The 26312-nt window shown below is 52.5% G+C and overlaps 1 protein-coding gene across 1 annotated transcript in view; it reads right to left on the reverse strand.

Annotated features, from left to right (window-relative positions):
- The window catches only part of GRIK4 (glutamate ionotropic receptor kainate type subunit 4), a 239295-nt gene that overhangs the window by 155011 nt on the left and 57972 nt on the right, over nt 1-26312 (reverse strand). The window contains exon 2 of the mRNA XM_049778002.1: nt 9679-9810. Coding sequence (XP_049633959.1) covers nt 9679-9760 — 82 coding nt within the window. The 5' untranslated portion in view covers nt 9761-9810. The remainder of the gene's footprint in view (nt 1-9678; nt 9811-26312) is intronic.

The raw sequence follows: 26312 nt of genomic DNA on the forward strand, positions 1-26312 counted from the left end.
TTGTGGTGAACTTGCTAGTCTGTTTCTGCAAATCGGCATCTTGCTTTCCTGAGCAAACAACGTTTACTGTGGCTCAGAAGGTCTTCACAGCTTCTCTCTCTCTCTCTCTCTCTCTCTCTCTCTCTCTCTCTCTCTCTCTCTCTCTCTCTCTCTCTCTCTCTCTTCCTCCCTCCCTCTCGCCCTCTCTCTCCCTCTTCCACCTCCTTCTCTCTTCCTCTCTCTCTCCCTTCTTCTCTCTCTCCCTCTCTTCCTCTTTCTCTCTCCTCTCTTTCATGCATGCATGCCTGAGCCCACGACTCTGCAGACCCCTTATACACAAGGTGCCCCCCATTTCTTTTCCCTTCACCCCTCTCAGTTCTTGTACAGCCACCAGTCTGCCAGTCAGTCAGCTCTCCTTTAGCATCTTACATCTCATACCTCCCATTTATCGAATGGAATCTATTTTGGGGGCTGCAGGGAGCCACCTTGGAGTCTGGCAGTGCTGGGCATAGTGGGCGTGTGGATCCAAGATCACACTTAGACTCACATGTGCCATGCATATACTCCACCTCCAGGCCCAAATGGAACATTTAATCTCCCCTTATTTGTCCTCTCCAGGCCGGGTCTGTTTTTCATCCCTCCCCTTCTACTAAACGAACTTCCAGCTGTCTGAAAGCTCAAGCCAGAAGGTTGGTCCTCCAGGAGCACTATTACAACCCCTCCCCATCTATCCACACACACACCTCCAAGTTCAGCTTCAACAAGCTCTTGACTTCTCACTATCTCTTCGCTTGTCTCCTCTCTGGCCTGGATAATGAAGTGGTACTAAAAGCCACTGTTGTTTGCTTTGCTGCTCCTCCTCCCCAATCTGTCCTCAGGGTCCCTCCTGACCCAAGCTGGCCTTTCTGCATGCAATGCCTGCACTAGGAACTGTCATCTCCCCACCCCTAAAACCACACATTGTTTTTTGGGTTTTGTTTTTTTGTTTTTTATTTTGGTTTTTGGGTCAGACGCGCAGCCCTCAGGGGTTCCTCCTGGCTCTACACTCAGAAATCGCTCCTGGCAGGCTCAGGGGACCATATGGGATGCTGGGATTCGAGCCACTGTCCTTCTGCATGCAAGGCAAATGCCCTACCTCTATGCTATCTCTCTGGCCCCACATATTGTTTTTTTAAAGAACAATGTACAAAACAAGCAAACAAACAAACTAAAAAAAGCTAGTTCATGGGACTAGAGTGATAGCACAGCAGGTAGGGTAAGTTTGCCTTGCACAAAGCTGAACCTGGTTCAATCCCCAGCACTCCATATGGTCCTCTGAGCCTGCCAAGAGTAATTTCTGCGCACAGAGCCAGGAATAGCCTGACTGCCATCATGTGTGGCCCCAAAACCAAAAACAATTTTCAAAACCTGGCTTAACTTGTTTCTCTGTGCCTTCTACTCAACCATCTGTGGGGTCATAAGCCCAATTATCCACGAGTCCAGGAAACCCCAATGACGAGGACCTGCTACAACCAGATATTGCTCAGGCTTGGGGGTGCAGGAAGAGGAAGGGGACACAGAGCCACAGAGCCCCTTGGAGCCTGCCACTTATGCTAGGTTTCAGGGGTCTGTGAACAGGAAGAAGCCCCCAGTATTCAGAGTGCAGAAAGTAGAACTGGAAAGTCAGGTGGAGTCATGATAGGGAAGTGGGCAGGGACTAAACTTTGGGATTACCATTACCATTCTAGGAGCCCCCCTCAAATGCCTGTGAAGTCCTCACTCCCTAGGCCACCGAGGGTGACTGTTTGGAGACTAGGTGTTTAAAGAGGTGATTAACCCCCAAATGAGGTTCCTTGAGTGGGGCCTAGACCCACTGTGACAAGTGGAACAGCCCCAAGTCTGCCCAGCCACAATCGATTGTGCAAACTTGCACTTCCACCTTTCTGGCCCTGAGCATGCATGGTCAGACATTCACAACAGAATAAGATCTTGCACCTTCTCCTAGGCAGACCATGAGCAGGGAAGAGGCTCGGTTAGCCCATCCCAGGCTCCCAGGAGGCTCCAAACTGACTTCTTTTTCCTGCAAACATGAAGGAACCAAGGGAACCACGCCAGGGATGGTCTAAGCCGGAGTTTCTTGCCCTTTTCTCTTCCCCTCAAAGACACTGTTTCCTTGACATGGCCCCTGGCTGAGACATGGGTTTGAATAAAGTGGAAAGCGCTGGCCACGGTGCCCATGCCAGATCCAGATCAGGCAGGAGGGGCAGAGGATGTTGAGAAAGGCGGACAACAACAGAGGGCTAAACTGGTTTGTGTGCCCACTCGGGAGATTTCTGGGGGCTCAGCTAGGCACCCCCCCACATGTCCCAATATGGCGGTTTTTCTTCCCCGAAGCCACAGGGAAGCCTGCCCAGCTGTGCTGCCCGCCCTGGCTGCCAAGGTGACCCGGCCACATGCTGGCCCTCTGGGCCCTCTCAGCCCAGGCCTGGCACTGCCAATCTTGATGCCCTGTCCAGGACTCCAGCCAAAGCTTGAAAAACGCTCCTGTGCCATTTCACCAGCTCTGTTTTCTTTCTCCCACCCCTCCGCCACACGGAGCTTTTGCTTCCTGCATCTCTTTATATATTTTTCCCTCTTCTTCCCTGCCTTGACACGCTGCTCCTCGATGCAGAAAAAAAAAGTCATCCTTACAGCCGCTTTATTGCCCTGCGATACGAACACAATGAGAGAAATCACTGCTAATTTTTATGAATTATCTCATCATCTGCAGCTAATTAACAGCTGCTATAAGGGCAGACTGTCCGTCTCCCCTCGGAGAACCCCCACCTCCAGCTTTTCATGACCAACCCCCGCCCCAAGTCTGCCCAAACAATTCTGCTGCACAAGGCCACTTCCTGTCCAGCAGGGCTCCTGTCTCCATGACCCCATTCTCCCCCCTGCTCCCCCCAGCCCTGTCTGGGAAGGCGTGGGGTGCACGGACCCACCCGCTCAGCGGTGGCAGAGCTGCTGCTGATTGAGGCTCGCTGGAAACTTTATTAAATTCCCATCTAAGTGGGCCGCCGTCGTGCTTCCTTCTCATTACCCGCTCTCCTCCGAGAGGGCCTTGGCCCCTGCACCAGGCAGAATGTGACCATAAAACCAAGGGGACAGTCAGCCAACAGCTAAATGGCACTTAATCAGGGATTCATCGCGACCCAGGTGGGCAGTAAATACTTGGAGGGACAGCAGGAGGGACTGTGGGGAGGAGGGCAGTGGTGGGGAAGATGAGGATGGAATCACGCATGGGGGCATGGGAGAGGGAGGCTGGGGAGCCAGACTGGGAATGCACAACCTTCAAGCCCCCCAACTAGGTCCCACCCCTCTCTCCCAACTTAAAGATAGCCCATCAACACCCTCCCGTCACCAGAATATTCCAGACACTTTGTGGATCTAGTTCAGAATATGGGTCTCCAGCCTGCCCCAGTGGCCCCGTTTCCCAGTTGAGAGCGGGGATGAGATTCTGTCTGCAGGATTCTGGCAGCATCTGCCAGCCTGACACATCAAATCTTGGGGATTCAGGCAAAGAGATGTAGCCTCTGCCCCAGAGCTAACACAGCCCACCACTAGGGGTGAGGGGTGGGGGGAAGGCAAGGGTCCGAGGACTCAGCACTGCCGGGACACACTACTGGAGAGCAGGGACAGAAAGGTGGGGGGCCAGGGCCAGAGAGATAGAACAACCCAGTAGGTATCTCTGCTGAGATGATGCCCTATCGAATCCCCAGCACTATGGGTCTCCCAGGGGAGCAGAGCAGTGTGGGTCTCTGGAAACTTGGGGTGAATGCTAGCCCAGCCTCACAGCAGCAGAGGGCCCTTGGGGAAGCCACTTCACTTCTCTGAGCCTCAGTATTTTTTAAATCATTATTTTTATTTAGGGCCATTCCCTGACAATGCACAGGGTTTACTCCTGGCTCTGCACTTTAGAGGGCACCAGGGAATATAGGGGTGCTGGAGACTGAACCTCGGTTGGCAGCATGCAAGGCAGGTGCCCTCTCTACTGTGCTATTCCTCTGGCCCCCTGAGCTTCAGCTTTCTTGACTCTCAAATAAATGGAATCATTTTGAGAAGCTCAGCCCCGTCACACATTATCAATCGTCAATAAAGATGACTATTACTAATCAGGTGAAACATTTCTACACCCCAAGCCACCCCCAATCTGAAGTTGTTCTTTCCTTTCTGATTGTTTCTCTGGTTTTCATATCTTCTTCCTCTATTTTGAAGGACTATCCCTTTAACAAAAATAAAAAATGGAAATGGGGACCAGAGAGATAGCACTGTCTGGTCATGGATGTCCAGAATAGCATTTTCCTTGCATGCAGTCAACTCAGGTTCAACCCCTGGCATCCCATATTGGTCCCATATAGCCAGTAGTAATTTCTGAGCACAGAGTTGGGAATAACCCCTCAGCACTACTGGGTGTGGACCAAAAAACAAAAAAATCCAAGAAACAAAAACAAACGATCAATGGTGGCATTCACCTGGTCCCTTAGCCACCTGGCTGACCTCACCATCTTTCCTCCTTCCCAAGGGACCCTGAGTCCAGCTCAGGGGACCAGGGCAGGTGCCCTGGCAAAGGGATGTACTCAGCACATTGACCAGGAGGAATAAATAACAATAATAATAGATGCTCAGCCATTAGCTGCAAAAGTAATCAAAGATCACTGCCGTATGATTCCCAGTTAACAAACATCATTTGGAATCTAATAAATATGCGGCTATAAATAAAGTTGCATGCGCAAGCAGGCCCCTCTGCAAATGGCTGTCAGCACTGTTCCCTGGTTCAGCTAAAGTTCATCCCTCCTGCTGCCCTGTCAGAGAAGAGAGCCTAAAAGAGCAGGGGAAGGGCAGCAAGCATCTCAAGTGCAATGTCCACCACAGCCTTTTTTTTTCTGCTCTTTGGGCCACACATGGTAGTGTTCAGGGGTTCCTCCTGGCAGTATTGGGGGACCATATGGGATGCCAGGGATTAAATTTGGGTTGGCCACCTGCAAAGCACCTTACCTGCTTATCACTTTGGCCCTGATACCATAGCCTTTCTAGCATTCACCCCAAATCCTCCTGTTCCTCTTGGGAGCCACCACAGAGGCCTGCACAGTGCAAGGGTCAGGCAGAAAGGGAGGGGCTGAGTGTAGATCAATGGGGCCCATGCTAAAAGCCCAGTGAATGGAGGTTCAAGTGTGGGTTTTCAGGGCCTGCACTGTGACCTAAGATGGGCAAGCCTATGTCCACATGCCATCCACTGAACCAGAGGGCTATGGGAAGATGGACTGCAGAAGAAAACAGGCAGAGAGGGCACGGATCTGCTTCCTCCTAGGAACATGGAGGTCCTGCCCTTTGAATGGTGGCTGATCAGGCCCTCCTGGGGACATGGCTGTTCTCTGCAGCTCAGTCCTAAGGTAGGTGGGCACCACTGATTGGCAGTGGACTGGGGGCACATTATAACCATGCATAGAGATTTGCCCCAAAAGTGCTCCAAGTTTGATGCTAAGTGGCACATTGGCCCCAAACCAGTGTCCCAGTCCAAGGCCCCAAGTGCATAGAGAAGGGCCAGGAGGAAACCCTGTTGGGAGTGTGGACCAACCTGCCTGGCACATCCATGCCAGGGGATGCCCACAGCTAGGACCACCACTCAATGCTGTCTCTGCTCTGGCTGGGGCATTGCTGGAGCAGTGCCTGCCTCTCCTGGCAGAGCTTCCCCACAGAGGCCCCCAGGGCTGCTGAGTCCCTGTGTTGTCATCCCTGGAAATCCCTGCTCTTTCATCTGTGGACCGTGAGCTCAAAGTCTCATGCTTTTACATCTGCCACCAGAGGAACCTGACAAATGTTCCCGGCAAATTGGCATCTGCTCCCTCCAGGCCCGGTTGCTCCCAGCCCTCCTGACAGCCAGGAGTTTCCAAGGAGGATAAAGGTACTGTTTGAAAAACACCTCTGAAGCTGTACACTTTTAGGAGCCTCCTGGCACCCAATTCCCTGGCACAGGTGTCTACAGACTATGGGGGGACAATCAGGGGAACTTGTGCAGGTTGACAAGAGTAAGGAGCAGCCGCAGCTCTTCACAGGCACAGAGAAAGACCAGGAGAGCTTCCCTCAACCCAAACGCCAGTCAGCCAGTGTCTGGGGAGGACCAGGGGGATGTGAGCCAGAACATCAGGCTCTGCCTAGCTAGAGCAGAGGATATTAGATTGGCTGGTCCCTGACTCTGACCTGGAGGAACAATCCAGACTGGGAAGAAGAGAGGGATCAAAGTGTTCTTGGTTATCAGGGAAATGCAAATTGAGATGATCTGTGGGAGCAGGGACTGGGGGATAGTGGGAGGCTGCATCCACAGAGGGTGTCATCCCAAAAAATCAGAGCTGAGAATTGGAGAGATAGGACAGTAGGGAGGGAGACTCGTTGCTCTGTACAAGGTTGATCCGACATCCCATATCCCTAGTCCCATCCGAAGTGATCCCTGAGCTCAGAATCAAGAGTAAGCCCTGTGTACTGTCAGATGTGGCCGAACCCCGCACCCCACAACCAACAGCATACACTCAAATAATGCAAAATAAAATAGCGCCAGCCCAGCTTACTGTCCCTCAATGCCACTGAGGCCAGCTGGGATGGTGGCCCAGTTCAGGCATCAATGCCCAAGCCCTGAGCTATCATTAGAGGCAGGTAATGAGAACAGAATCAGAGATCATCGCACTGAGAGAGTCGAAAACAAGCAGAACCAAGGCTGCAACTGGCCACTAAGGAAGGATCCCGTAAGCCTGGGGGTGGGGTGTGGGGGAGTTCTCTGGGTCAACCCCTAGTCTGATGATAGAATGCAGGGTCCACTTTCAGAGTGACCTCAGTACCCCAGCCATTCCTGCAAGATTAATTCTTCTTAGAGAAAACCAAATTCCACTCAGTAATTTCCACCTTTCCCTCCATCTACCTGACCCCACCATTACCACCAAAAACTATGACCCTCTACTCCAGAGCTTACTACCCCTTAGTTCCCACTCATGGGCTCTGAAACACTGGCAAAATAGCACTGAGGTCATTCCTCACCCCCAGTCTTGCCTGTGCCCTGGCAGTGCCCATCAGACCCCTTCCTCCAGCGGGCACAGGATGGAGGGACCCCCCAGGGGAGGGGCAGGAAAAGGGTCCGGGGAAAGTAGCCCAACCCATGAGGATACTAGCAGCCACACCCGGAGTCACCCCCATGGGTACTCCTGGCTCCCCCAAAGCTGAGTGAGAAGTCTCTGAAGGGGATCAGGCAGGCTGGGGATCGGGTATGCCCAGGACACCCAGGAGGGCTGTGAGGATGGATGCGGCATCCTGGGCCGTATTTTATCACTTCAGGGCTCCCACAGACATTGCTCAGGAGACCCCAAGAAACAGGTGCAAACTCCAAAGACATTTTTTGGAAGATGGATGGCCTGAGGCAGCCGAGGCGTGTGGGCGAGTTTGGGGAATTTATGCGGGCAGCCTCATAGTCATAAATAAAAGCCCTTTCTCTTACCCACAAGCGCATTTGGGGGTAAACACCGGACACTGTAAGAGACAATTTGGCGGTATCTCCCGCCCCATGTCTCACTTGAATGAAAAACAGCGGTTCCCGGGCCGTGTAATGGGTCTGGCTGCCTCCTTCCAAACATCCGTATTGTCCCCGCAGACAAGGGGAGCGGTGGACAGTGTGGCAGAGCCATGCATCAATGCAGTTCGGGGCAATTTGTGAAACGGCTCTCAGCACCAATCTGAAACCCCAGAAACAAACGGGAAGAGCAGTGGCAGCTTGGGCTCTGTGTATGGGCCTGTGGGACGCCAGGGCTTGTGTGTCCTCTGCATGTGTCCAGGCTGCCTGGAGGGCAGTGGCAGTGCTCGGGTCTCCTTGACCTACTTCTCCTCCCCCGCTGCTGCCGCCACCGGCCCTTCCCCAGGGCCCCTCTGGAGTCCGTGTAATTAGCTCTTTTCCATCCATGAAGAGCCAGAGCCTTTTAGAAAGCGCCCCGTGTCCCAGGAGAGACCAGGAGATGGGAGCAAGGAGCGCAGGCCTGGCATGGCTGTGCTGGTTTCTGCTCTTTTCTCTGTGTGTCTCTTGCTCCGCTTCGCCAGCCTCTGCGGGGGACTAGACGCTGCAGGAGACCAGCCTGGCTCGGCAGGGCCAGCCAGTGGGGCCTCGGGCTGGCAATGAGCTGGCCGTGGCCTGGCTTGAACCACAGCAGGAGTCCCTCCGCATGGGGACAGGACTGGATGGGCCTTTACCTACGAAGAACAGGAATCAGAGTGATGCTCTGAAGCCCTCTGTGGGGGAATAGCTGCCCAGAGAGACCTGCCAGCTCCACCTGCTGCTTTCTTTCCCCAGAGAGGGTCTGGGACCTTAAAGAGGCAATTGACAGCTCTGTTCCCTTCTACTGCTCATTTCCGACAAAAGCAAACACACAAACAAGCAAACAAACAAATGGGTGTGTTGGGGGAGAAACCCGGCGGCATACGCAGAACAACTGGAGGCATCTTATAAATTAAGCATTTTCTGGATACGAATCGTTCCCTGTCTTGCTGCTAAACAGCATTAAATAAGCTTCTGAAGTTTCGGGGAGAGACGAATGGGGAAAGGGAGGGAAGGTTTTTGTCCTGGAATTTCTCTCCTCCCCTCCCCACCCCAGGCATGTTTTTGGGGCTCGGAGAACTTCCTGTCGGGGCTCTGATGCCAACTAGTAGCCCGGCCTGTGCTCAAATCAACGAGCCACACACGGACACACACAACTGGGTGGACACTCATGTTGCTTACTCAGCCCTGTGCCCCCACCTGCCTCTGCCTGGTGGCTTCTCCTGAGCACCAGCTGCCAACCTGAATGCCAACCCCAGGGCTCGATGCCAACCGTGCACATGAAGGAGCCTTAAGCTAACATTTTTCCACCTTTTTTCAACCATGTCCCCCACCTTCCAGCCTTGTTTCTTTCCTTCCTTCCTGTAGTGCCGATGACTTGCCGGTTTTCCCCTAATCTGGAGCCATGGCCCCCACTTACATGATTGTCGATAGAAAATGACCCACCCCCAGATTTTTAGACTCTTGAGTGAGTTCCAGACCTGCCTTTTTCCATGTTCCCTGCTTACCTGGGCCAGCAGAGGCACCTGGCATGGGGAACTGCCTCGACTACCCGCCTGGGATCTGTGTCCATCTAGAGTTCTTTGATTCCTCCAAGGCCCTAGCAGCTCCCAGGAACAGATACCCCAAAACTTCGGTCTGTGGTTCCCCAGCCTGGCAGAAATGGGGGAGGTGCTGGATCTCCCAAGTGCTCCTGGGTCTTTTTAGGGAGCCAAGCATTCCTCCAAGATGGGTTGCTGATAGGGCAGCATGCCCTACCACCTGGGGGGGAATAAGGAGCAGCAAGGAAATCACTCATGGTAGTGACTGGCAAGGGCATTGCTAAGCCTGGGCTCAAGGTTAACCACACACACTCTCCTCAATGTCTTCCTAGATGGAAAGAGGGAGGCCCTTTAGCCAACTCCCATTGCACCCTGACCGTCACATCTCACCAGGCCAGGCTGAGCTGGGGACAGACACCAGAGGGCTTGTTCCATCATGGGGACTGGGCCCCTTCCCTGCCCCTGGCCCTCTCACCTTACCCAGCTCAGGGAAAGCAGATGAAGCCCAGGGTCAATGTAAGAGTGAGGGGTGCCAGACTGCCCGGAGGTTTTGGGGTACCAAGCACTTACCGATCCTCAAGGAGTGCGGGCTGCAGGCGGCCATCACGAGCCACGCAGGAAGCAGCACCAAAGGCGCCGAGACGCGGGGCATCTTCTAAAACTCCTCATGGAGCCCCTTGCTGGTCTGGGCATGACATAACTCTGCAAGACAGGGACAGCCCATCAGTCAGTCCACTGGACAGCTCCTCTGCCCTGTGCCAGGACCCAGTGAGGCCCAGGTCCCAATGCCCCAGTGCCGGGGGGCGGGCAAAACCAAACAAAGCGCTGCACTCTCAAGACAGCTCCCACCAAGCACCCAGCTTGGCTTTCTCCTGTTCAAGCTGACACATTCATGGTGACACCTCAGTGGAGAGTCCCAAAGAAGGAGGTGTCCAAGACAGTGCACCCCTGCTGAGTCAACGCTGACATTGTGAATCATGGCCCAGGCTCCCAGAATTCCAAGCTAGGAGCTGGGCAATACCCGTCCTTCCTCCATCTTGAGCCGGGTGGACCCCTTGTCAGACATATATTTGTAGGGGTTGCCTGCCCCACCCAGAGAACATGGGCTGAGCCACAGCTGGGGGGGCTATATTCATCCTGAACCCCTTTAATTTGGGGAAGTCTGTCATAGTAACTGAACCCCTGCTGCCCTGAGACAGGAAAGAGAACACAAACAGGGCTCAGGACAACAACTGGGGTGCACATACCTGGCCTGGACCCAACTCACATTCAACTCCTGCTACCATATGTTCCCCTCAGCATCACCAGGTGCCACCCTGGAGGGTCCCCAGTGGCATGAGGAAGCCTGAGTCTCCCCAGACTCATGTGGATGGCAAAGAATTAACAGTGGGGGCTCCAGACCTTCTAAGCTCTGCTGGGGAAGGTCCCCCAAAGTAGGATGAGAACCTAAATGAATGCCTTCCTGGCAAGCACACCAAAACTATGTTAGCAAATTGTTCTGCCTCCTGGAACATTGGAAAATGCAAGAGGCTGAAAGAGAAGCAGCATCCACTGTAGGCAAGATGGGGAGCAGATAGGAGCACCCAGAACTCTCGTCTGTAGTCAAGGGCCAAAGGCACACAGATGGCCAGGACTGTTTTCTAGAAACTGGAATACAAGTGCTTTCCACGTGCCCTTTGTAGAACAAACACTCAGCACTCCTGCTGAAAATTGCCTTTCTTTAAGGGAATAAACAGGAACCCATTCACACAGCAACTGCACCCAAGGTGACATCAACCACTCTAGGAATCTGGTTAAGGGATCCATGGCTTGATATCCAAGTCAGAGGGAACAAATCTAGAATGTGCTAGAGACAGGCAGGACATTGGGCAGGTGGTACCCTCCTACGATGCCAGAAAAAGGGTACATATTCACAGGGAGAGGATAAACAGAGAAAGAGGGCATTTCATCAGGATCCTCCAGGTAGAAGCACCCCTAAATCTGCTCCCCACTACAAGGATCCAATTTTCTGCCAAATCCCTTCCCAGCCAACACCATCCCATGAACAGAGAAGACCCTAGAATGGGAAAAAAATTTCTGCAGTAGTTCTCTGCTCAGAACTTTGACCTTTAACTCGGGGCACTGGTCCTTGGTCTCACAGGAAGGGATAGAACTCTCGCGAGAAGGAGCTTGAAAAGGAGCTGATGAAGGCAGCTCCATGCTGTCTGCCTCTCCACCGGCATGTATGCTTGCTCACCCAGGGGGAACCTGGGGCAGTGGGGGCAGAAACCCTGTGTGTCCGTCTCCTAGGAATCCAGAACAGTCCCTGGCATGCGTTCCGGTCTTGATAAATGCTTGTTGAGTGGATAAATGAGCCAACTGTCAGAGAGGAGAGAACTGGAGCAATCTGATTAGGCTGTATCAAAGCAATACTAAAGATCATCATTCATGTCGCATGCCGGTCTGCATGCCGCGCCATCATTATCATGCAGCCTGCTAACGAGGTGTTGGAGCCGCTCAGGGAAATTTCATCCGATGGCAGAACTCATGGCCTAGCTGAGGCCACAGGGAAGGGTGGCAGTGGCTGATCTCAGCTTTCAGGGCAGCTTTCAGTGGAGGGACCCCTGTGATGAGACAGAAGTTCTCCCTCTTCGTGATGCACAAAAGCAAGAGGAGATGGTTTGTCCTGTGGAACACCCCCAGTGTTTGCAGCATTTCTTGCATGCTCTTATTTAACCCATAGAATAAGCTCAGCCAATAGGTGGACTGCCTTAGGAATGGCAGGTTTATATGACCTTAGGAATGCCAAATTCAAGGCAACAGCATGGCCCCCAACTAGGCACCCCCTTAGGCCAGCCAGTGCTTGGATTCCACTGGATATTTTTCTACAGCATCACTGTTTTCACAAATGAACAGAGAGAGGAGATTCTGCACTTCTTCCTGGAAAAGCTCAAAGGAATTGGAGGTCTGACTTCCATGTTGGCTGTTCAGAGCAATCTTCTCTTAAGAGTCTAACAGTGTCATCTTTATTTCACTGATCCTACTTTAGTAATTGGTGGCTAGGAATTGGCTGAAAGCTAGTAAGTTTGGTATTCAGTAAATCACTAATTTATTTTTTAAATGAATAAAATTTTAGGATTAAACAAGAACATGATGCCAGAGCGATGGCACCTGGGCACAATCCGTCATGCTTGCCCCATCCTAGCTGCTGACAACCTGAAGGGGGCGCTCCCGAGCACCTGCTCTGAGCTGCCCACACCCACACATCCACCACCACCCGAATTCTCCATCTGGACCTCCTTCTCACACACTGTGGCCCTCTCCACAGCACCATAGTCCACTAGCTCCACAGAGTCACCCTGGATTGCTCCCTCCCACAACCTACAACTGACCTCACCTCAAATCCCACAAGTTCTGCCTCCTAAGCCCCAGACTCTCCTCTCCCAGCTGACCTTCCCCAGTTCTCGCTCAGCTTCTGATCTTCTGGCTGCCATTGCTTCTCCATAAAGCATGGCCCAGGCTGCCATTTTCATAGCTTGCCCAGGCTGCCATTTTCATAGCTTGCTCCTGTACCAGGATGTTTGACTCCAATAGGGACCTTTTCTGCAGAGGTTCTGACCTCTGCACCCGTCTCTACTACCCACCCCGCTGCACAGCACCTTCAGCAAGGTGAAGGGTCCCCCCTACATTCCCCTTCAATATCTTCTCTGGTGCCAAACACCAGGCACAGTTCCTGTAGTCTCACTGAAAACCGCCCCTTACTAAGATCATCCCTCACAGGCCTTCCTGCTTATAGTCTGTCTTCCCTGCCAACTATGACAGGCAGGCGGGCACCGTGGTGGACACCCAGCATTGCTCTTTGGCACCTTGCAGGGGCCAGGAATGCTGACTGCATGAATGAAGGAGCGGGTGGTGTTTCAGGAGGGCACTTGTCACCTGCATCCACAGACGAAAGAAATGACCCATTTTGGCTGGTACATTTGGAGGACTTACTGGAGCTCCAACGAACTGCTTAAGCAGACAGAACGCTGTCGACTCGGGCAAAGGGTAATCACCACCGTACACACATAGAGAGAAACAAACACTGGGCCTGCGTGCACTCTGGTGGGGGATCTCGGTTAAGGATTCAGCCCCATACGCCTGCACGTGTGGCTCCCCCAGCAGCAATGCCAGGATGCTCACGCTTTCTCCTGGCGTCCTTAGGAGGGATCCATGCCAGGATGCGAGGGCCAGCAGGAAGCTCTCGATAATGACTCACGACACACAAACATCCTGCCAGCCCCAGGAAAGGACAAAGTGTGCAAACGGCACAGGCAGGCAGAGAAATGGAGGTTCAGATATTCTCAGGACCTTCTGCAGGGTCAAATTTAAGGGTGTCTTAGATTCTTGCCACTCAAGGTGAATCTGGGCTGATTGGCAGGGCTACAGAAATTCCCAGCAGGCTTAGAACTTCCCATGCAGCTCTGGGAGCTCCTACCTGCCAACCTGGGTGGCCATGCCACTGATGGCATATGGCGGGTAGTGAGGAGCCAACCTAGACATGTGCCAACGCTTCCACCTAGGATGAAGAACACCCACAGTGCAGGGAACCCTCCGGCTCGTCTATGTCTCCAGAGGCACTCACAACATGTGGAAGGAATGATGTAGGGGCCTGTTGAATTAAATAAATAACGATGGGGCTGGATGGCGGTGGATGGCAATGGATTTCTCTCTGCCATCCCAGGCCACGTGGCTCCGCAACCCCATCCAGCCGGCGGGTCCCAGGCCCAGGTGAACGGCGGGTATAGAACTCACTCACAGGCAGGCATCAGGAACCATTAGCTTTATTCATGCCCTAACCACCACAGGTGTGTGGCCTACCTCATAACCTTTCAAGCATTCGGCCATTCTTAGCCCTGCATCTTATAATTCAGCCATCTTCCTTTGGCCTCCATCCTGGTCAAAGACCAAAAGAGGCAAAGAACCTAAAGCCCGCGAGCACAGCAGGGCAGAGTCCTTAATTCCCTGGCTTCAGGGTTTATCTACCTATTCCAAGACCCCTCCCAGGAATAGGCGGGGTTTTGCAGGTAAGGTTACACCTAATATCTGGTTCCCAAGACCCCTCCCAGAAATGGGTGGGTCTTAGGTAGCTACACCCAAATCCAGGGTCTCAGATAGGTACACCAACAGGGGCCCAAGCAGAGTGGAAGTGAGAAAGGCACCTTCTGGAGAAGCCCATCAGCGCTCAGCAGAGCAAAACCTCTCCTCCCCCTGGCAGCTCTCCTCTGGCCCCAGCCCCCTCAGCTGTGAGCCCCAATTATTCGCTCAGACACTAATGACTCACAGGCTTCAGACGGAAAGCCTCATGTTTCAAAATCTCCAGACTGGATGATGGCTTCAAACATCTCTTGTTCTGCTCTCACCCCTCTGCTCCCCCCATCCCTGCCATTCCCCCAAGCACCTAAGCACAAGCTCAATGAAGGCAGGACATCCCCAGTCAAGAGTAGCCACTCTCTCAAATAAAATTAGATGCTTTAAAACAGATGCTTTAAAAAAGAAAAACCACCACCCATCCCTTAGGAATTTCAGAGCAATAGACTTTGTTTATTGAAGGTAGGCACAAGGCTTCTAAAGGGCAAACTTTAGGTGGGAAACAGAATGTGGGCAATACAGCTTAGGCATTACAACAACAAGATGGTATGTGAAGACAACAGTCACAGGTACATGGCATCATTGATTTGGATGCTATGCAAAGATAGCGGTTACAATGCCCATGGCATCATTAAATCAGGAAGTATGTAAAGACAGTGGTTGCAGACTGGAGAAGTAGCACAGCGGTAGGGCTATTGCCTTGCACACAGCCAATCTAGGATGAATGGTGGTTGGAATCCCGGCATCTCATATGGTCCCCCATGCCTGCCAGGAGCGATTTCTGAGCACAGAGCCAGGAGTAACCCCTGAGCGATGCCGGGTGTGACAAAAAAACAACAACAACAAAAAAAGATAGCGGTCCACAGAGGTTGCAATGCTTTATGGCACTATAAGCCTAGATAGTTTGTAAGAGCAGGTTGTTTGAGCTGGATGACTTTCTTCTTAGCTCATCCTGTACTCATAATCACAGGGACACAAGTCTCTAAACAGAGACTTTCTTTTATATACAATGCCAGCTTGCAGAAATCCCCTTATTTCCCAGCCCCACTCCCCACAATCCCCCTCACCCCGAAGTGCTGGAGCCTGGGGCCCTAACCAATTGTGCACTAACCAATTGTCCGGTTATTTCACTGTGTGTGTCCATGACTGTCCTCCATAGGTGACCGTAGGCTTGCCATGGTGCCGGTCAAGTGGAGATACACAGAGAGTGGACTGATCCCCATGAACAGTCCCAGACAGGGCTGTTCAGGGTTCCTCTGAGAGCTGCTTCAGTGACCTCAAGGGGGTGATGGCAACATCAATCGTTGTGTTTCGGGGTAGGTTAGAGTCACCCTATGGGGACGGTGGAAGGAGAGGGGCAGCAGATTCATTACAGGTTTGCTCCTAGCTGTGGACAGCAAACTCTTGATTACTTCTCAGGATGCTCCGGGCTCTCAGACAGATAGATGTGGCAGTTTCTCTGTTGTCCTGTCCACTCTCAGCAGCAGCCTGTGGTGGGGATGGGTGGAGGGCCTGCCCTAGAAGCCATGGCCGCTGCTCGGGAGCTCCAAGTTTGCATCCAGGCAGTGTCTGTGTGTCCCGTCTCCTTGGCAACAGCTATGATGCTGAGTTACAGCCCAGCGCAGGGAGTCGGGGGTCCAGGCGGGCAGGAGCAGGGAGGCCACCAGCCGAACTCTCCTCCCTCCCCAGTCTCACTCAGCAGGAGGGAATTAGACTGAATGACTGACCTCCTCGGTCTCTCCCAGCTCCCAAACTCCACAGCTGCAGGAGTCGGACAAGGTGACAAGAGAGCAGAGAATGACTCTGTGCCTTTGGAAATGTTTTAGACTTGCTGTGGCCACTCATCACCCCCAAGCAGATGTGGACCCCCAAAGCAGGAACAAAGGCCCCATGCACAGCTGGGGACTACTAGCCTCTTCCATCCTATGCCTCTCTCTGCAGCACGTTCTGCCTGTCTTTCCTCCCAGAGGTGGCAGAACATCGGAGGTAGTCATGGGGGTGGTGTGAAGCTGAAGATGCAGATGCTGAGATCCAGGATAAACCCCATCTGATTTGGGGGTGGGGGTGCTGTGAGCACTCAGGGCACCTGCTGAGGGTCATTTGCTCCTGGTCTCAAGATCAAGGAGCCAGCTATGAGGAGCCCATCTTCGTCCCCTTGGTGAAGTCTGCAACAACCTCTAAGAAGGGGCCCTACACTGAGTTGATGCCTGCATCAAGCCCCATCTGTCCCCAATGTCAAACTGCCCCCTGAATCTTCCCCCATGTCCATTCCCAGTTAGTTCCCATGTCCAGCCCCAGATACCACCTTCCACGCCAGGACCTATGAGCAAACCCCTTTTCCTTCCTGTCTGACTTCCTCCCCCAAATTCTTTACAGGAGGGTTGTCACTCAATGGGCTGAGAGGAACCAGGACTCAGGCAACCCATCTGGTCCCTCCTGTTCCTCTGGGGCCTTACTCCCACCAGCTATGTCCTGGGGGCAATTAAGCATGTAGAGGGTCTCAGTGGGGTGCCCTTCAGTAGCATGGAACACATGCCTATACTAGGGGAGTCTCATTCTGCAGCTAGCTGCCCAGAGTCGCACCTAGCCCACAGACCCTATCCCCTGCCAGGCAATCAGAGATATGATGATGATGGAGGCAGAGAAAGAGTCACCAGTGTGTCTGGAGACCTCATAACAGGGTGGAGGAGGCTGCCTTGGGGAGGGCTAGATGTGGAGTCGGGGGGAGAAGCCCACAATAACGAGCAATCTAGGTGTCTTCCTGATGTCCTGCCCCTCCCTTGCTCCTCAAGGCTCTCAGTGCCAGGATGGCTGAGCTGGAGGAAGGAGGAGGAGGAGGAGAATAAGGGGGGGAGGAAGAGAATGGGGAGGAGGAGGAAGAAGGGAAAAGAAAAAAGGGAAAAAGGAGAGGGAAGAAGGGGAGGAGGGGGAAGAGGAGGAGAGAGAGCGGTGGGGGGGGGACGACTGGAGGGAGAGTTATCACCAGCCTGAAGCTGTGGGAGAGGCCCCAAAGGGTCAGGTATGAAGGGCACCACTGGCTCTCAATGGTGACAAATGTTCCTGGCATTTTCCTGAGGCCGCCAGGCTGGGCCCTTCGGGAGCTGCGTGGAGCAGAGACCCAGTTTGTGCCTCTGGAAGCCAGAAGCAGCCACCGGGATCTGAGACCTGGAGAGTCTGCATAGAGGAGAAAATGGGGGTGGAGGGGTAGATTTGAGGTCAGCAAGGTCCCCATGCCATAGGGGATGGGTCTTGGGGAAGCCATCAGTGTCCAGGAGAACTGGGAGAAGAAGGATGAAGGAAAGGGGCGCAGGGGGACTGCACGGGTGGGGGTTCTCATAAGTTCTCACTGGAAGCCAGACACTCCTCTCAGATGAAGATGAGGCTGTCAGTCCCTCACCCCAGCCAGAGCACAGTGAACGGGAGAATGGGCTCAGTGACCCCATTCTCAGACATGGTTCCCCATTAACCAAGAGATACCCCACGTCTGTGCTCAGCCCTTTCAAAGATTCCCCCAAGCAGGCCATCCACCGAGACTTCCAACCAGGCCATACATACTCAGATCCCAAGGAGAGAGAAACCCTGCATGCAGAGCCAGAAGGATTGGGTCCAAATCGGGTTCTCCATGTGTCCCCTGTGCGACTATGTTCCTAAAACTTCTCTACCCTCAGTCTCCATAAAATGCCTCGTGCCCTGTCTGCTCCCCAGAGTCAAGATTCAAAGATCAAATAGTCTGCGTCCACAAAGCCTCTTAATCACAGGGAGAAAACCAAAAGATCCCTGAGGCCTGAGTCTGACAACCAGTTCTTTCTTCCTGCTTTCTCTCCACTCAAACCCCATGCCCTGCCTTTTGTTCCCCATACATGTCCAAGCCCACCTCAGATGTGAGAACAGAGGGATGATTTCATTGTTTCCCGTAAAACACCTACGACAGTGTTTCCCACGTCAGTGGAGCTCAACACATAGATCATTGATTCATTAATCAAGACTAGCACCCAGTGAGACTGTGACTCCCAGGCATTTCCCCTGCCATTGACTCAACTCCAGATCAAAGCCCAAGGGGAACCGAGTGTGGCTGCAGGGGGGAGCACTTGGCTCCTCTCCTCTATCCACTCCAGGATGAGGAGAAGCACAGAGGATGGGGCATCCCTGAGTCCGCTACTTAACCACTTCTGCCAACCTCGGGCACCTTGGGGAAGCCTCAGTTTCCTCATCCATGCTATGGGAAAAATGTTAGACCTCCCCCGAGGTGTAAAGACACCAAGATAAGCAGCGATGGAGCCATCTGCCTGCACATCTCAAGTGTGTACTGTTGGCACAATTACTGGGATTACTGAAGGCAGGAACTGCGATTATTGCTATTATTATCGATGGCCAAATCACCATCATTTGGGGGTATTGATCTTTGGGTGTAGATTTCCCATTAGCATGGAGGGGAGCTTGGAGGAGGCCAAGCGGGGAAGGTACCCAAGGAAGAAAAACCTTGACCGCCTCCTGCCCCCAAAGTAGTCCACGGACCATCCGGCCCTTCGGTGACATGTGGCACCGGGAGGCACAGAGCAGATCTGCACCCTTATGGCGCCAACCCAGCGGAACGGGTTCGAGTGATTACCAACGAGGCCCACCTGCCGTGCTCAGCAACAAAGCTCGGCGGGAAGGTAATTGTCCGGAACTTGAGTGCAGGGGAGGACACAGCAGGCAGGGAACACATTCAACATGCTTCCATGAGGAGATGCCGGCAGGCAGGGGGACATGAGCGCTGGCATGGATGGGACCTCCCAGAACTATGCTGGGCCAAACTCTTCTAGATCTGCCTCTCGCTCGTCTCAAGTTAGCACCACCCTCCTGGGGTTCTCTCATGAGTCTTCATGCCAGGCCAAAGTGAGCAGATCCTGGACATGGAGCCCCCTGTAGCATTGATGGGGTATGTATGGGCTGGCCAAGGTGGTGTGAAAACATTCATCTCCACACTCAGGGAGGATCTTTCAGGCAAGGCTACAGGTGGGGAGAAAGTGGATGCCTGCACTAGCCTAAGACAGACTGAGGTTCGATCCCCCGGTATCCCATATGATCCCCCAAACCAAGAGTGATTTCTGAGTGTATAGCCAGGAGTAACCCCTGAGAATCAGCGGGTGTGCCACCCCCCAAAAATAAGTGGAAATGCATGTATCCTTCTTCCCCAGGGGAGAGGAAGTGGGAGGCGTACTGACAGGCTGGGCTGGGCTGGGCTAGGCAGAGCTTGCAGGGTTGTTGGATGTAGTCAAGGGAGAATTTGCAGAGCACCCCATGTTCTAGTCTTGAAGGATGCATGTACACATGTACTTTACATATCTGTATTAAATGCCATCCCAAGCATAAATGCCATGCACACGCATAACCTCATACACCCTTCAAGGGAAATGGGGGGATAGACTGTGTTATCTCTACCCAGGGGGGGAGACCACAGAGGAAAGAATGGCTCAGTCCTCCGCAGAAAGAACTTCCTATCTTTGATCACCTTTGCTGTCTCCAGTAGGCAAAATCAGCAACCCTTGCCTGCCTCTGCTCCCTGTCTATAGCAAAGGTCTGCCGTGGCCCCTGGAGGGACTTTGCAAACCTCCTGGCCTGACCGTGCACTTGGTCCTCCTCAACCTCTGCCTGAGAAGTCAGGACCCAAAAGGGGCAGCGCTAGCATTTCTGGAAGCTCTTGGAAGCACGGGGCGAGTACATTAGCTCTGGGAGGCTGCTTCCAACTGGCTCCCTCATTTCCCAGCTGCGATCAAGATGTGAACCTTGGAGCCTCCCTCGGCTGCCGCATCGACAGAGTAGCAGCGATAATAGCATCGACTTTATAGGGCTGCTGGCATTTTAAATAAGATGCATGAGACGAGAGCACAGGACAACGCCCGCCCGTGCAAGAGTTTAGTCTACGCCAGCTAATATTCAAATCCCAACTCAGCCCGGCTCATTCCTGCGAGCAGGGAGCAAGCCTGCTTTGATTCCCAGGCACTCATTTACTCGTGCAAGGCGTCCATCCCAGCCCCCTTCGTTGCACTCAGTGAGGTGTCTTGGAGCACCTTAGGAGCGGGAGCTATGAGGCTGCACAAGATTATAGATTCCTCGTCCTTGAAGAATTCATGGCCAGTAACAACCCACCTGCGTGGGACAATCACATGTGCACGTACAGATACATAAAGTGTTCACTGATCCTGAAAATGTGTCCAGAGCATATTTTTAATTTTTGGGTTTTGGAGCCACACCCAGCAGAGATCAGGGGCTACTCCTGACTCTGCATTCAGGACTCATTCCTGGTAGTACTCAAGGAACCATATGGGATGCCAGGGATCAAACCCAAGTCAGCTGCGTGTAAGGTATATGCCCTACCCACTGAGCTATCTCTTGTTTGGAGCATTTAAGAGTCTACTCAGCCACACTGTCTGACTCAACAGCAATCAAAGCCTATGCTGCAAGGAAGCTAGTACAGGGGTTCAATTCCCAGCACCACATGACCCCCACACATCACTAAATATAGTCCTGGAGGCTCCCCAGCATGGCTGGAGTAGCCCAACTGGTTCCCAGCACCGAAGAGCCTGAGCCATATCGCATCCTCCGGCTCTATCACTGAACTGCCAGCTGGTTGGCCAAGTCTTGCCAGGAGTGGCCCTAGAGACCTCCTGAGCATTGCATGGAAGCCTAGAGTCACAGTACAGCAGGTAGCACATTTGCTTTGCACATGGCCAACACAGGTTAGATCCCTGACTATTCCAGAGCTCTGCCAGGAGTCATCCCTGAGCCCAGAGCCAGGAGTAAGCCCTGAGCACCACCAGGTATGACCAAAAAATAAAGTCCAGCAGGGCAGAGAGACTGTATAGGGGTTAAGGTGCTCAGCTGCTGTGAGCTACTGGAAACACCAAATCCAGTTTGTTTGTTCAGTTGGTTTTTAGTTTTGTTTTATTTTGTTTTTGGGCCACACCAAGCAGTACTCAGGGGTTAGTCCTGGCTCTGCCCTCAGATATTACTCCTGGCAGGCTCAGGAGACCATATGGGATACTGGGGATTGAACCCAAGTTGATTGCATGTAAGTAGTCAAATGCCCTCCCCTCTGTGCTATCACTCCAGCACCCAGTTTGTTGTTGTTGTTTTAATTTCTGGGTTTCCCCAACACAGGCTGAGCTCCAAGTTCCCTGCTTGCTTGTTTTGTCCAAAGCATTGAGAAAAGTCTCAGTCACAGAGTAGGTGCTAAATGGACTGAGAAATCTGGAAATGCGGCCCGTTATCTGCACGAGCTAAGGCTGTGAGCGCTGAGACTCCCCATTTCTGCAGGAAAAGGGGGTGACCTGGGAACATGTGGATTTCACGGCCTCCTAGTGATGGTGGGGGCCATTCAGAGGCTGCCTTGGAAGCCCCCACTTTACAGTGTCCTGACAGCAGGCAGATGAGGCGAGGACACAGGAGACTTTCAAGACATTCTTGTCCTGGATAAAGGACAGCCCAATGCCACCGCCGGCTACATCAGAGCCCGGTGGGAGGCAGGGAGCCAGGCTCGGGCTTATCACACATCCTAAGGGGACAGGCGCAGAAAAGGAAAGGACATGGACACTGCAAGCAGGGACCTTTGCTCAGACATGCAGAACAATTCAGAGTGACCAATATCACCCCTGGCCCAGGGCCAGCACAGAGAGGCCCAGGAGGATCCAAAGAGAAATAAAATAACTCGGTGGTGGTACCTCTCAGAGTTGCAAGGTGTACCCTGCTCCCTCTCTCTCTGGCACTTACTTCTGGGCTCCCTTGGGCCAGTTCAGAAGCGTTGGATGCAGGAAAGTCCAAGTCTTCCCTCGGGAGAAGTATCTGCTGGTTGCCTTGGCAACCCTGGGGGATGTGCTGGGCCTGGTTCAACTCAAGTTCAAGTCCAGAGAAGGAAGAACACGTGTGAGTTGATGTAGAGGCTTCACAGAGGCTGGGATGATGGGCCATCACAGATATGGCCCCAGCTGGTTTGAGGGTTCCCTAGGACTCTGTGGGCAGGACCATTCACCCAGAGCCCATGATCAGTTTGAGTTCATCCCTGGCATAAGAGTTCATCCATGAGGGTAGCGTCATTAGAGCTATTTATAGAAAAGACACTGGGGTCCCATATGCAGGGCCAGGGGGGCAGGTCTGAGTCAGGGTGATGTGGGCAGGACAGTCTGGCTCACCAGCAGTGGGCTTGCCTTGAGAGTCCATGCAGATAAAGAGAGTTCACAGGGTGCTCTGTGGGCTGGAAGAAGGAAAAAGAGAACAACTGGGCTTCAGCCCAAGAGACGGCGGTCAAAGGGATGGTATCAGAAGGTGTTCAGGAGGCCTAGGGATAATATGGAGGTAGGGCATTTGCCTTGCATGCAGAAGGTCGGTGGTTTGAATCCCAGCATCCCATATGGTCCCCCGAGCTTGCCAGGAGGATTTCTGAGCATAGAGCCAGGAGCAACCCCTGAGTGCTGCCAGATGTGACCCAAAAACAAACAAACAAAAAAGAAGGTATTCAGAAATGCCTATGCACCAGGACCTAAAGTGATGGCACACTTGTTATACAGTTGGATGAAAGGGGCACAAACAATGAGGAACCTGCTGAATCAATAGTGCTTGGCTGGAAGCTACTGAGTCTGCCCCTTGCAAAGTGTCTGTTAAGTGCAAGAAGGTGGCATTCCATTAGGACAGACCAACATTGACTTTCGAGGGGCTGATGTCCCTGCTCCCAAAATTGACCCTTGCTAGTGCAAGTCACAGGCCTGGCCATTAGGATGTTGACTTCCCTGCAAACAAATAGGGAGAGAGGTGCCTATCTCTTTAGCTCTTTTCACAAAGGGGATTTACTGCGGGTATGTGTACCCCCTTGCCCTTGCTCCTCCACTGCCCCTTCTCTTCAGCTTCTCCTTTCCCATATCCCTGACTCCAGATCACCACCAACTGTCTCTGCCCTGGAAACATGGGCCATGGGCATTTCCTATACCCAGGCACATTTCCCAGGCATAAAGGAGGGGAAACTCTGTTTTGGTCTCTGGGCCACCAGGAAACTTCCTGTAGGAACAGCAGCCCAGTGAATGCTGCTGTCCATGGTCCTAACTTCAGCCTCCTTCTCAGGAATTCCCCAGACCCAATGCTCAGACAGCAAAGCTGCCTGGAGGGAAGAATATTGGCCATCCCTGAGGTACCCTAACATAGCCTTCACAAGCCTTTTCCTTAGATGGGAAGCCTGTGGCTGGGCAAAAAAATAACTGGCATCGTAAGATCAGTTCCATCACTCCACAGCTGCTTTGGAACTGAAAGCATCACTGCCTGACCATGGGGTCTGGAGGGCTGTGGAGGTCTAGCAGGGTGAATAAGGGGCATTTGTGCCTGGCTGAGGATGAAGCAGATGGGGGGGGGGCAGGAGGAAGTCTTTGCTGAAATGGGAGGAAGAGAAAAAGATGTGTCTGAGAAAGTCCAAAGCATCATCTACAGGAGGGTTGGCGTGAGTAGCCATAAAGTCCTGTATCCATGTCAAAGGGAACCAGCACTGGCCAGAGGGTCAATGTGATCAACCACATAGCCATGCTCCCATGTTCTGGGATCCAAGGGAGCCAGCAGTAGCCACTGGCTGGATCACAGTAGCAAATAAAGAGAATTGTGCTGGGTATAGGAAATGCCTCCAGGACATGGAGTCCTGGACATGTATCATATCCTCAGGGCTGAGTGTCCAGAAATGTGGCTATCTTGGGGTTTTAGACAGAAAAGAGATGCCAGAGCACTGGTCCTCAGCTCAAGTGCTGGAATTAGGATGCATTTTGCTTTGTAAAAATTCAAAAGCATGTTACCATGTGTGCCTTTGGGGCTTGTTTGAGAGACGTGCATGACAACATTGACCTTCAAAACAGGGGTGTTGGAAGGCATTCTAGTACAGGGGTTAAGGAACCTACTTTGCATACAGCAGACCTAGTTTGAATTCCTGGCACCTCCCTGTGGTCCCCTGAGAACTGCCAAGGGTCACTCCTGAGAAAAGTGCTCAGAATATGCCCTGAGCACGTTGGCGTGTGGCACCCTCAAAATTCTAAGAGGGGAGCTCTGGAGACAGCTCAAAGGGTTGGACACAGGCCCTTGACCCTAGTACCCAGGACCATGTGGCCTCCTGGGCATGTTCCAGTGTGATCCTATTGTCCCCCAGGACCATTACATAGCCCCCAAATATAGCCTAAGATAAGAGAAGACCTGTCTCAGCTCATCCAGAGCTCATCCATCCTAACCCCTCCAGAGTATTCTGTCCTCCACTCCTCCACTATCTTTCCCTGGTTTTGTGTTGCTCCCAAACCATGTGTCCTCACCCTCTGAGAGCCAGGGGCAGCCAATGTGACACATGTTAGGAGGCGCAAAACTAGTGAGACATGGGAGAGAAATGTAGAAAGTCAGACCGGAGATGCCCCTGGGGACCCCATGACCTTTGCTTATGTCTACCCTCTAACCTTTGATGGGCCTCTACATGCAGACCCACAGCTTCTTCCCTCCTTGGAGGTGCATCCTGGGAACCCCCCACAGAACCCACCTAAGGAGAGGGGTCTTTCTCCCAGGGGAGGGGGCAGCTAGAGCTTCAAAGGCTGCTGGGTTCATTGCAGAAACCACAAACCTGTTTCCTGGAGTAAGCAAAGATGGGGACTGAATCACAAAAGAACAGAAGCACCCCCTTGCCTACTCTTAAGGTTCCCAAGATTGGATGAAGGTGGTCAAGTCCAGACTTGGCCTTCTTTTGTCCCCCTTCTGCCTGAGCAGCATGCCCTAGCTCTGGGGCTTTGGGAACAGTTGGCATCAGAAACTGGGAGTACCCACCTGCCAGGGCAGGAGCCCTGATAATCTCCTCAGGTAGATGCCTGTTCAGAGCCTATCAGTCCACTTATCCCCAGAAAGTTCATCCGAGTGAAGAACCTAGAGGAAGGATCTGGAATGTGAGATTACTCTTGTGAGGAGCTTGAAGAAGAATTCTGAAACATGAGACCATCCTATTAAGGAACTTGAGGGAAAGTTCTAGAATATGACTATGCTTATGAGGAGCCTAAAGGAAAGTTCTAGGATGAGAAACCAACCTTATGAGGAGCCTGAAGAAAAGTTCTAGGATATAATACCATCCTTGGTCTGAGCCAGCATCAAGAAGGTTCTAGTCTTTGTGTGATGTGATCAAAACAATCTCTGTAGTCATTGAGATTTGATCCAACAAGGGGATAGGCAGGGTGAGCTGGGTGAACTTGGGGGCCCCTAAGGAACCTGGTGTGAAGTCCCTGGTCTGACCATGGGAAGACCTAAGTCCTCACAGTCTCTGGACTCAACCCTCCATGGCCCTGACATGACCCCATCTTCAGAAATGTCTTGTGTTCTCTGCCCAGCCATAAGAAAACCACTTCTCTTTGTTCTAGAAACATGAAGTCAGATTCCTCCTGGGGTCAACCATTCACTTCTCCTGGTCGATGTTCCCTGGTGCATGGTCTGGCCTCATCTGTCACCTGCACACAGACAGGGAGGGAGCCAAAACCCCCTTTTCTGGGGCCCTGCCAGCAGTCCGCTAGATCAATAGCCCCTGTAAAGACTCCGAGAGAGACACATACATAATATTTTTATGTGATTCCCCAAATGAATTCTTTGTTAAAGCATCTTTTTTGGGGGGCACTTTGAAATAATTAAAGTCTTCCATCAAATTATCCTGGAGATCTCTTTCCATGAAAAGCCTTTAATTTCATCCTCCTTAATGCAATTCTATCCTGCCAGATGAACTAGGCTTTTTGTATTTCTTCAAATATTGTGCCGAGACCTTTAGCAGAGGAAAAATGCAAGCTGAAGAGGGGCTGGACAGACTGACCACTGCAGCCCAGGGGACAGCCAGGGGGTCGCCCCAGGGACAAGCCCTCCCCTCCTTATACTGCAGCCTCTCCCCCACAAGCCAGGGCCACATCTGATCGAACTCACCCTCCACCTGCCCAGCCTCCTCAAATAACACTTTTACCCCCTCCCAAGCACACAGTTTGGAAAAAGGCATAATCCACCAGCCAGGTTGAACATTCATCCACCGAAATTATGTGTGACCTCCACTGGACAGATGAGGCTGAGCAAAGGAAGTGAGATCT

Source organism: Suncus etruscus, chromosome 8, assembly GCF_024139225.1.
Source record: "Suncus etruscus isolate mSunEtr1 chromosome 8, mSunEtr1.pri.cur, whole genome shotgun sequence".
In the NCBI taxonomy this organism is placed as follows: domain Eukaryota; kingdom Metazoa; phylum Chordata; class Mammalia; order Eulipotyphla; family Soricidae; genus Suncus; species Suncus etruscus.